Source organism: Gymnoscopelus microlampas (assembly GCF_963454915.1).
Source record: "Gymnoscopelus microlampas genome assembly, chromosome: 8".
Lineage (NCBI taxonomy): Eukaryota > Metazoa > Chordata > Actinopteri > Myctophiformes > Myctophidae > Gymnoscopelus > Gymnoscopelus microlampas.
In genome coordinates, this window is record NC_139945.1 from 7,263,405 (window position 1) to 7,275,797 (window position 12,393).

Sequence of the window (12,393 nt, forward strand, 5' to 3'; positions counted from 1 at the left end):
GTAAATTTGTAAATTTCTGAAATGTATTTCTTAACCTTTGTAAGTGAACTATTGTCTGTGTATTGTATCCGTAGTATGTTGTTGTGTATTTGGGTGTGAAGGACCCCAGGAAGAATAGCCATGCTTAGGCAAGACGCAAGAGCTAATGGGGATCAATAATCTCTTTTCATATATTTATTTAGGTGGCAATCATGCTTAGCTCCACATTACAATTATGTACGTCTGTTGCTAGGCAACATGGCATCTTAACACCGCTTTTTACATGCTCTTTTAGACAGTTGGGACATTTCACCATGGTGACAGAGAGAACTGGTATAGATTTCCTTTTTATTTATTTTTTGACACACACCTATCCTGCAATCCGGGGGGGGGGGGGGGGTCCAGGGGTCCCCCCCAAGAGTAGTTAACATAGCATCACATTTTAACCACTTTATATGTTGGCTATTCAAAAATAGCAGATCTACAAGTTTGAGGCACGTCACTTTGTGCCGCGCCGCTCTGACAGCTTATACATCTGCTATATTTGGAAAATATTTGGAAAATTTGAATAAAGTTGATTTTAAAGGTAGGGTATGTAATTTACTTTGGTTAAAATAAGTGTTAAATAGCTCTATATTCTGATAGTACTCATTGCTATAGAGCGTTTGTTCAGTAAAAGGAGTCTCCATGTCTCTCCAGCTCTTTATCAAAAGAGAAAATGCATTTTCAGTACTCTCTCCTGATTGGCTTAAATTGTGTCTGAAAATGTACGTATATTCTGTTTACTAAAGAGCTGGAGAGACCCCTGTGACAGAACAAAAGCTCTGTAGCAATGATTACTATCAGAATAGTACTTTAACCTTTAAAAAAATATTTTCTGAGTCAATTTGGGGTTCATTGACACGAAAAGGTTTGAGAACCACTGCATATGCAGGGTTCATGTGTTTGAATTTTTATAGGAACTAACTTTAAGCTGACATTTTTACTCAACACGTCTCGTTTATAATCGCAGCGAGCTTTACTAAAAGCAGCGTCGTAATACGGCTGTGCGAGGGAGGGACTAAAAGAGGAGAATGATACATTATCAGGGATTATCCACTTAAAGCCTCTAGGCCTATTCTTAGTGAGATGGACCTGAGTTACAACTCTACGCTTTTATCACTCTACACACCAAATCTCCGCCAAAAATAGCAGATCCACAAGAGTGTTCCCGCACGTTGTGAGCTTGTATATCGGCTATTTGTGGCGAATGCCCCACCAGAATAGAGAATGTTGGGGTTCAAGTTGCTTTTGTTCTTTGTGTTTATCGTCTCTGTCGGGTGGAAGTCCAAAACTGTTACTTTTCAGGATTAAAATTCAGAAATGGCAGAAGTAGTAGATCTACGCGCTCAAAACGCGTCGCTTCACGCCACGTTTCGAGCTTGTGGATCTGCTACTTTTGATGCATTTGTGTGACGCTGTAGTATGATCACGTAGGGCATTAATTTACGAAAAAACACAAAAAGTTAGAATATGGAGTTAGGAGGTTTCTGCCCGACAACAACGTTATATGTTAGAAAGCCTTTCCAGCGATAGGAGAGCAGTTTACAGGAGCTAGGGAATGTACCGCCTATATGGCTCATTATCACGGCTCATTTGTCAAAGATATATTTAGGGATAATCCCACACACATTATTGTTAACTTTGGCTGAAGACTGTATGAGTTTTATTCCTATGAGAGTCCCTCAGACTGCCTCCCTGATAACGATGGGATGATTCATTCAGAGTATAGTAGCACATAGAAGCACCCCGGGGAGTATACATACTGTATGAGAGAGAGAGAGAGAGAGAGAGGCAGAGAGAGAGAGAGAGGATGAATGTGTAACAGACAGAGATACAGATCAACTGTGAGAACGCGTGAGAAACCGTGGAACTGTGAAACTGTGCAGTGACAAGCCTACATGAACAACTGTCAAGTTTTGTAAATGAGACATAATAATCGGTTCGTTCTTTTGCCAATTGATGGTGCAACCAGTGCCCACTGCCCTCCCCAGAACAAGGAATGAGCTGGAGGAGCTGCAGGAGATACAGTAGATGCAATCATTACTGTCGGACATTTGCGCTGCCTCTTTGTTAGACGTAAAACATGTTATAAAGTAAAGATCACATTTTGAACGAGAAAATGTGCTCCTCGGAGCACAGGTCTCCGGACGCTGTGTTCATGATTTGAGGCATTTGGATCAAAACGGACCAATCATGCAAACTCTGGAAGCTAATGCTAGCCAATCAGGATGGAAAAAACTGACAGATCCGTCATGATCATATGACTATAGAGATAATGTGTACTGATTTACGTTTGGATAAAATCTGAAGGAGTAATATCAAAAAATATGTTTTACATAAGTCGATCTCCTGGTGGTGCTATAAAAAGGTCCATGTGAAAAATTCTGGGCAAAGGTTTTTCCTTGGCCTCTAGGGAGTCTGCCTGCAAAGTTTCACACCGATCGGTCCAGTTATAGGTAAAACCGCAAACCGGCCTGTTATAGTGCCACCATAAGGCCAATTAAAAAGATGGTGGGTGGCTTGTGCGGGACAATAATAGCATACTAATACTAATAACAGACACTGAGACACTCAATCAAGATGTTTTTTCTAGAAGCCTCATGAGAGAGCTTTCTCTGAGGTACAATGTCAAGGCAGTGAGTCTTATACACATTCTTATCTATAAAGTTAGGTAACGCATTGCATCATGGAAAATCCCATGAACAGTAGTCAAAGTAAAAACAGATATTAAATGCGTGGCAATCAGTCCAGGTGTCGTATAGGAGTCTTGTCAGCCCTGCAGGGATTGCTCTGTTGATAAGGTTACACTTATTATGACACTTAGAGGCAGCAGGGTTATAAGATAAAGCTCGATTTGATTACACATTAGATTGCAAAGTGATACGTAGGTCTACATGACATAGATACAAAAAAGAGACGAGTAGTGGGGTCACAGGCACCTAGGGCCCTATTCTGGGCGCCGCCTTACCCATTATCCCTAAACTTCTTTTTTTCCCGATTTTTAAAAACATTTTCAAATAGTTCAAAAAGCCGATCTACAAGCTCACAACCTGTCGATGTAGATCGGCTAGTTGAACTATTGAATTTGTACTTCCATGTACTGTTGTTCTCATGTCTTACTAAATAAAGTACATCAATCAATCAATGCGCTGAATCTGAGATAGCAATACAGAAAAATGAAATGCGAGTGAAAAAGGCAATTTGATTATACTGACAGCATACAAATGAAAAAATAAAAAGTAAATATGTATCACTCGTCTTTCTTTTTTTATATTGTTGCTGTCGGGCAGAAACCATGTATCTCTATATTTAAACTTTCTTATTATTATTAATGCCCTCTACTTCATACGCAGCTCACATCGTGTGTGTGTGTGTATATATAAATAAATACCCCATCCCAAGTGGAGGCTGGTGCTGAGTGGCAGCATTACTTGGTTTCAGCCCTGGTACCATTTCCACCGAGTTCCGTGAGACCCGGGGATGTGCGCACTGAAACAGTGGCGTGCACAGACATTTTGAGGGGCAGGTGTTCAAGTAAATTATACTTTTTTTCCTTTTTTTCAAAAGGGCACTTCTGGTCAAGAGGGCAAAGGGCAGGGGCTCGAGCACCACCTAGAGTCTATCTGTGCACGTCCCTGCACTGAAAGTATTTGCAGACTTTGGGTTATGCGCTGTATATGCTTAGTTAAACTTTAGGAGAGGAGGCTGCTCATTTGATCATGGCTGTGTGTAACAACAACCCGGTCATTTATCTGACATCAAGTCATAAATCGTTACCACAACCTTCATAAGGCATTTGTGCAAATAACAACGTTCATGCGAACATTGCCCTTGTGAATAAACACTGTGTGAGCGCTATGGACATGATATCCATAGAGCTCCCCCACTCATAAAACACATTGAGTGGACATGGCACGGCTACTAAATCAAAGTCATTCATACATTTAGCGCCGTCTGTACTGCTGCCATTCTTTTCTGTGTGAGTACAGTGGTTATTATTACAAAACATACATTAACCACTTCAGCCATATTTAAACATTGGCTACTTGAAAATAGCCTCACAGTTAGATGGTCCTGGGTTCGATTCCCGCCGGGGACGCTGTGGGCGTGTCCTCTCCTCCGCGTCACCAGTGCCCATACCCTAGGTGAGGTTGGCGAAAGGGCCTTCCTGTGTGGACTTGGCATGTTTTCCCCGTGTCCCTTAGGGTAGATACCCTCACAAAAAAACATTCAGTAATCCTGGTCTCTATACTGCCTCCCCTTGGTCAGCCGGGGCGTCTGATGGAGGGGAAACCGGTTGGAACAACGTGTTCCTTCCACACGCTATGTCCTACCGGGGAAACTCCCCCCCGTCAGGTGATAAGAAGTGGCTTGCCAGCTCCTCATGCATTGAAGGAGCCATGAGCTCAGTTCTGGGCTCTCCCTAGGCTGGCAGAGGGAGAGTAGCGCAGGATTACATAGGCAATTGGCGCTGGGTGAAAAAAATGGGTTACAAAATCGTGCGATAAAAATTTTAACGTTTTTTTTTTAATTAAATAGCCGATCTACAAGATCACAACGCACTAGTTTCAAAAGATTTGTATACATTTGAAACCTGTGAAATGGGACATTCTGCATAATGGGTATTTTTAATGTTGGATACTTTAAGAATATTTTGATGCCCATACGTTTGTACTTTTACTCAAGTGCATTTAGAATTCTGGACTTTCACTTGTAACAGAGTATTTCTACATTGCAGTATTGATACTTTTATTTAAGTAAAACAATTGAGTACGTTTACCACCACTGGTGAGACTCAGCAAACAGTCTATAGAAACGGTCTGCACTCACAAGGTGAATTTTCCTTTGAATTTTTTTATTTACCTTGGCAGCAGTCATGACAGACGGACACATTTCGGCTACTCAGGCCTTTATCAACGCTGATGAAGGCCTGAGTAGACAAAATGTGTGTTTGTTGTGACTGCTGCGGCAAATTAAAGAAAATTCACCTTGTGAGATCCTTAAACATTTAACATGTTTGTAAATATTAAGGAGCCAGATACATTCAAGCACAGTCAACAACACCTTTTATTGATCTTTTAATAACAAAGTAAAGACGGTTTCACGGATTATACTGTATTATGCCAGATGATGGTTCATGGTGAGTTCATGGTCAAGGTCTCTATAGACATTTGAAGCTGGTAAAGAGGGACATGAGCATTTAGCCCACTTTTTAAAGCTGAAACTGATACAGATCAATTTGGTGGTCCTTGAATTGAAAAAGTTTGAGATCTACAAGTCTAGAGGGTTTTAAGTGGTTTAAGTGATTAAAACCAGGAAACTTTTTTTGCCATAACGATATCCAAAAATCCCAGATGGTCTCATATCACAATATCGATATACAGTAATACCAACATACCGCCCAGCCCTATGGGTAAGACATAAACCTTACGGGCTGTGGCTTTAACACAAAATAAAAATATTTACACTACAGTAGGCTTCAGTGATGAGAGCTATAAAACTACCTGAAGCAAGAGAGAGAGAGAGTGTGTGTGTGTGTGTGTGTGTGTGTGTGTGTGTGTGTGTGTGTGTGTGTGCAGGGGTGTAGTCACGATTTAATAGCTGGTGGTGCGCAATGCCACGCGGACGTGCACACATACACGCATGGCGTGTGCACGGTCGCCGATTGAAATAATAAATAAAATAACCTCGCCCATTAATTATTAAACCCACAATACATATTAGATTTTATTCTTTTTACTTGCATAATGGGGACACTTTAGTGTGTGTGTGTGTGTGTGTGTGTGTGTGTGTGTGTGTGTGTGTTATCAGTCATGTGTCTTGGTGCAGTCGTATGGTTTCCACCACTGTGCGAACTGAAGGACTTTCTTCCTCTGGTCGTCAAAGTTCTCTCTGATGGGCTTCCTCCAACGCCTGGGCTCCAGGTCCATCATCCCTCCTACTATCTCCTGATGGGAGAGAGACACAGGGGGGGGGGGGAGAGAGAGAGAGAGAGAGAGAGAGAGAGAGAGAGAGAGAGAGAGAGAGAGAGAGAGACAGACACACACACACAGAGAGAGAGAGCGAGAGAGAGAGAAAGAAAGAAAGTACGAGAGGTGGGTGATTACTGGAAGATGCTAGGAGTAACAATGACTATAAATTCCCAACGTGTGTGTGTGTGTCCTTGACTGTCCAGTCACATTTGGCGTGTGTATTGCGGGACGATATATCGGCACACCCCTATTGCACAACACCGCCATATGACAAAGTATAACATAGGATGGATGCTAATGTTGCACAACACCGCCGTACGACGAAGTATAACATCGGTTGAGCGCAGACTTGGACGGATTCAGATTTCAATTCTTCACATTACCTTCTCGCCTTCTTTCAACACAAAAGATTCAAGTCACAGACTCGCGTAATCAAACTAATACAAACACACAGAGATGGTCAACTGTTTGTGTAGAGGGCACTGACCTTCCCGAAGTAGTGAGGGAACTTGTGTTCGTTCTCAATGACATGAGCGAAGCCCCCCTGGAGGCCAAAGTCCACCGCAAAGTAGGGCAGACCTCTAGGAATCTGAGGATGCAACACACGCACACGCACACACACACACACACACACACACACACACACACGATAATGTGATATCAGAACATGCAGGAGAGGAAGAGAAGAGAAGAGAAGAGAAGAGAAGAGAAGAGAAGAGAAGAGAAGAGAAGAGAAGAGATGCACGATAAATGATTTAACTAAAGAATGAAGACTCACAGCTTGGCGGATATCTTTCTTTGAGAGCTCCACCAACTTCTTGTTCATGGCCCACTCCTCATCACTCTCCAAGATGGCTTTCTGTGTACACACACAGACACACACGAAAACTTTAGGTTTGCAATATTATGGATGACGTTCTTGCCTTTGTTTGCCATTTTTAACCCAAACGCCTGAGATATAGATAGTTGCACACCAGTGTTGCATTCAACAAGCTCACAACATGTTGCAGCAACTAAGTATCAATCAGGCATAACTCTATTTCTAATCCCTAAACCTAACCTGAATCTTTTCCTGACTGTAAACCTAAAACCTCAAAAAAATATCACCTTTACAACTAGGTATAACTTGTAAGGCTTGTGCAAACGTGGATATGAGGAACACAGCTAAACGTGTGGGTAGCGCCCCAAAGAAGTTGCCAAAATCCCCCAATATGTGTCTGTTAGAAACCGTTCTTGTTTTGAGTGACCTGCCAGTCACCTGAGCGTGGGTCGTGCAACTTTGTTGAGTTTGTGTATGCTCCAAGTAGCAACACTGGCCCCATGGAAAGATGCCACAGGTGTCCCGTCAGGATAAGGCCTGTGCAATAGGGCAAGTGAAGCTGGTGCTGGGTGGCAGCATTATTTGGTTTCAGCCCTGGTACCATTTCCACCCGGTTCCGTGAGACTGGTGAAGTCAAAGACAGACCGTGAAGTGGCCGTCCCATGAAGACAACACCCTAAGAAGACAGGTTCCTCACCCTTGCTTCACTGAGGAACCATAGGCTTTCTTCCAGAGATCTACAGGCAAGATTTACACAACGGTACCACAGACAGATCTCTGTCAAAGTTGCAGGACCCATGCTCAGGTGCCAGTAACGAGTAAAGGTGACTAATCAACGATAACAACGATATAAAATACAACACCAATTGTTGTTATTGAAGTGGAGAAATTATCGACTGAAATTAAGTTTCAGAACCTTTTTAGAGGAGTTTATTTTTAACCATAAAACTACCATTTCTCTTGTGAGGACCTGGAAAATGCTCTAGTTCTCAATTTCTACTATACGTGTTGCCCTCACAAGTATAGTAATACAAGTACATACTGTACATAAGTGTGAACTAATCCAAATGTCCTCACTTGGCAGGACAGAAGAAGAACCACACCCCCACACCCCCACCCACCCACCCACCCACCGACCCACCCACCCGCACGCACACGCACACTCACCTTAAAGTATATGGGGGCCATGTCCCCCAGCTCTCTGGGCAGGGGGATACACTCCAGCACCATGTGTTGCCTCCTGCGTGGGTTCATGTGTGTCTCCATGAACACACAGTCCAGGTCCTGGGCCTCGAACACGCGCACCAACGCACGCCGGAACAGCTGAGAACACATACACAAACACCATCAGACAGAACTAGTAGTCTAAGACAGCGATTTAACCTTTTTCATATCAAGGTCCATTATTTATACAGCATTTGAGCCGGACCACCGTTTGATGAGATTTAGACTCTCAGACCCAAGACTTAGAATGTTTTGTTGTCGTTGGATAAGGTTGTGTCCACAATTCCATGCTGTATTGATGTTGGTACCAAAGGAGAGATAACAGGCAAACGATGATCAAAATAACAATTATTTAATTAGGTAATGCAGATGTTTAACTATAATTTAACTCTTGAGAGCGTAAAATGAAACGAGCATGTTCCATTTTACGCCCTCAAGAGTTAAAGATCTACCTATCAAGGGTCCATTTGGTTACCAACTCTCCATCATTTAGCTGGGGACCACCTGGAATTCACACCCTCACACGCAAAGAAATGAGATGTTGTTCCTCCCAAGAGCATACACGCTTTACCTGAAGTAATAGAAAGGGGGTCCCCGGCTTAAGTAGTTAATATAATTTAGCATCACACTCATTTTAACCACTTTATCGTTGGCTTGAAGAAAAAAAGAAAACTTGATTTATTTTTTGACATAAATCCTCTCTTCTGGGGGTCCCTGGCACAAATTATTTTCAGATGAGCGTCCCCGGCCAACTACATATCAATTTGGGGGTCCTTGACTTGAAAATGTTTGAGAACCAATGCACTAGAGAGAGCATACATTTTGGCATGCTTCTATTTTCGAAAATGTAGTAAAGTATAAAACTATTAAATACGGTATACAGGCTGTTTTGGCCACAGTACATTATTTACAGTATTTAGGTTGTTGGTACCGGTCATTGTCGATATGTTTTTTTAATATTTCAGTTATTTGTCATACCTGCCCTGTGCAATTTTAGTTTACAAAGCAAAAATTATGTTCCAATGTTCAAAAGCACAATTCAATTATGAATCGCAATTATTTGTACAACAATTATCATCAACTAACATTTGATGATGGTGACAGCCCTATGTATGTACTGTACTGTATGTGTATGTGTATGTGTGTGCGTGGGAGTCACACGCTGATTGGCCAACCTGCATTTCTGACCAGACGTCCTCGTCCAATCCGGTAGCAGAGCAGTGATGGTGCAGAGGACAGATGAGACAGTGGCCCTCCGTCATCGACACCCCCGCAGGCAGGCTGAGGTACACCTGAATACACACACACACACACACACACACACGCACACGTTAGTATTACTACTACTTGTGAAGACATCAACATTTTAGGTCAGTGATTTTATGAATGGCATTTTCAATACATTTTGCCATTTTTAACCCGTAAGCCAAAAAATTGCAGATCTATAAGCTCACAACACGTTTATAGATCAGCAATTTTCATGACACTGGCACGCAACTAAGTATAAATCATGTTTAGTTTTAATTCCAACCCTAAACCTGAATCTACTGACAATTTCTTCAAGTCATTTTATGCTTCCGAAAATAGCCAATCTGCATCTCTCACAACGCATCTGTGACGCGGTGTGAGCTTGTAGAGAAATACATAAAAAAGTGACTAAAACTATATGCAGGGGTCATATCAATGTGTCCATACGCGGGCAAACATGTCCGTGGCAAGACTTGTCCATGTCCTCTGCAAATCTTTGATTAAAACAATTCAAATACTAGAGCCAGTACACAGTGGCTGACTTGCCAGGTTTTCTTCAGAATAGGTAGGACACTGATTTAATTCCTGCAGAAATACAAGTAACAAAGTACAAGTACTTTGTTTCAATACTTCTATACTTTACTTGAGTTAATAGCCTACTCATCACAACTTTCACTTTAACTTCAATACATTTAAAAAATATTATTCTACTCTACTACTATTATCATTGGACACCTCGTTACTCAAATCAGAATATAATTAGAGTTAGCACTCTATAATTAGAGTGCTTCCGGTGGCGCGGTTAGAGTGCTTCCGGTGGCGCTGCCCTGCGGCGACACGGAGTAGAGCCCAGCTGCATTGTTTGTCTTTTTATTTTATATTGTCTCCGTCAAGTTACTGTGTTTATGTATGTCTGCGTCTGATATACTGCACATTGCACAGAGGACGGTCTGATACTAAATTGGACAACGAAATGTCGAAGAGAGGAATGAACTGGAGGAGGATGGAGTGGCTACTCGTAGCATGGCTAATCCTGGTTAGCAGCAACTGGGCTGTGGAGTGCCTGATGTACGAGGCTACGGGTGAACGTCTGGTGTACAGCGGGACGGACCTGCTACAGCTACGGGAGGGCAAGATACCACCACCGCCGAACCTGCTAACCTGTGTCCCCAGGGAACTGATGCGGCAGGAGCTACTGCGGCAACCCGGACGGGCCAGGAGAAGAGGAAGGAAAGGCGGCGTCAGACAGCGGGCTAGGAGAGCGGCTAAGCTGCCGCTACCAGCCATACTGCTGTGCAATGCTCGGTCGCTAAGGAGGAAAATGGGCGAACTACGGACACAACTTAAGGTCAGCTATGAATACCGTGAATCGGGGCTATTAGTGTTCGCAGAAACATGGTTCCATTAGGGGGTATCAGATAGCCTCGTAGAAATTGAAGGATTCACGCTAATACGGTCTGACAGAGGGGCGGCTAGCTCTGGAAAGCAAACAGGGGGGGGCCTCTGTGTTTACATCAGAGACAGCTGGTGCAGTAACGTCGCAATCAGGGACAACATCTGCAATACCGACCTCAAACTGTTATGCATCACACTACGACCATACTACCTACCTAGGGAGATTTCTAACATCTTTGTATGTGTCGTGTATGTCCCACCAGATGCTAATGCCACCAGAGCAGCCAGTCGGATTGCGGACTGTGTGCACCGGCACCTCCAGGACAAGCCTGATGCAACCATGCTTGTTTTGGGGGACCTGAACCATTGCAAGCTGGAGACATTCCTGCCGGGATTCGAACAGTATGTGAAATGCAAAACAGGGAAGGATAAAATCCTAGACAAATGTTATGGGAACATAAAAGGGGCCTATGTAGCGAGGGCCAGGCCTCCACTAGGTACCACCGATGACAAAAATGTACGCATGTCTGACCATAACACTGTCCATCTTATTCCAAAATACCGGTCTGTATTCAAATCCAGTAAGCCGGTTAAGAACACAGTGCATATGTGGTCTACAGACGTCACTGAGGAGCTGAAAGGATGCTTCCTGTGTACTGACTGGGACACTTTCTTTGAGGATGCAGATATTGACACGGCTACGGAGGCTATTACAGCCTATATTTCTTTTTGTGTTGATTTAATTGTGCCACAGAAAACTATAACGAAATATCCGAATAATAAACCGTATCTAACGAAGGAGATCAAAGAGTGTATTCGGAGGAAAAATGTGGCCTTCAGATCGGGGAACACAGCAGCCCTGAAAGCTGCACAAAAGGAGCTGAGCATTGAAATGAGCGTGGCAAGGAGGAAATTCAGAGAGCGCGCAGAACAAGACTTGTCCAATTTAACACTTCACCTGCCAGAGTTATTTCAAATTTTTAGCTGTTGTCTGCCAGAGATTTTTCATTGAAATTTAAAAAGTACTCAGGAGCCGAGATACATCTTTTTTAAGTTTTACGTTAACAAGGAAGTGGATGGGAGTCTTTTCCTTCGAAAAATCATATCTCCTTGGTCTTTGGGTCAAATTGAAAAAAAAAAAAAAAAAAAAAAAATTCAATTTTTTTTCATATTTTTCAATAGAACGCATTTATGCGATCTTGGCGGCCAAGTGCGCTATTTAATAGATCGCATTTATGCGTGATTGGCAGAAAATGAGTTAAACACAAAAAGACTCTGGGACTCCATTAGGGAGATGACCAATATGAAATCAGAAAGAAAGCCCGTATTTGCTCTAGATGAGGGGGCTAGAGCTAATGAGCTCAATGATTTTTTTGTGAGGTTCGAATGTGATACTTCCCAGGGTTGTCATGATGTTATAAATGGACTGAACTGTGATGCTATTAATGACAGGATGGTGATAGATCAGGATACAGTGTGTAGAGTGTTCAAGAACATACAGACTAATAAAGCAACGGGACCAGACGGAATGCATGCTTCCCTTTTAAAAACCTGTGCTGAGGAATTAGCCCCAGCGTGGCACAAGCTTTTCCAACTCTCCTTAGACTCACATAAAGTGCCTGAACTTTGGAAAAAGTCAGTGATTGTCCCTATCCCTAAAAAAGCAAGCCCAACTGAGAATAATGACTATAGACCTGTGGCTATAACTTCAAA

General features: G+C 42.7%; 1 protein-coding gene across 2 annotated transcripts in view; it reads right to left on the reverse strand.

Annotated features, from left to right (window-relative positions):
- Window positions 1-4,988: 4,988 nt before the first annotated feature.
- cwf19l2 (CWF19 like cell cycle control factor 2) overlaps window positions 4,989-12,393 on the reverse strand; it is a 68,299-nt gene continuing 60,894 nt past the window's right edge. For both annotated transcript variants that reach the window (XM_084064086.1, XM_084064085.1), the window contains exons 15-19: window positions 9,213-9,329; window positions 7,981-8,136; window positions 6,772-6,852; window positions 6,481-6,582; window positions 4,989-5,969 (exon numbers count right to left, since the gene is read on the reverse strand). In XM_084064086.1, coding sequence (XP_083920212.1) covers window positions 5,829-5,969; window positions 6,481-6,582; window positions 6,772-6,852; window positions 7,981-8,136; window positions 9,213-9,329 — 597 coding nt within the window. In that variant the 3' untranslated portion in view covers window positions 4,989-5,828. The remainder of the gene's footprint in view (window positions 5,970-6,480; window positions 6,583-6,771; window positions 6,853-7,980; window positions 8,137-9,212; window positions 9,330-12,393) is intronic.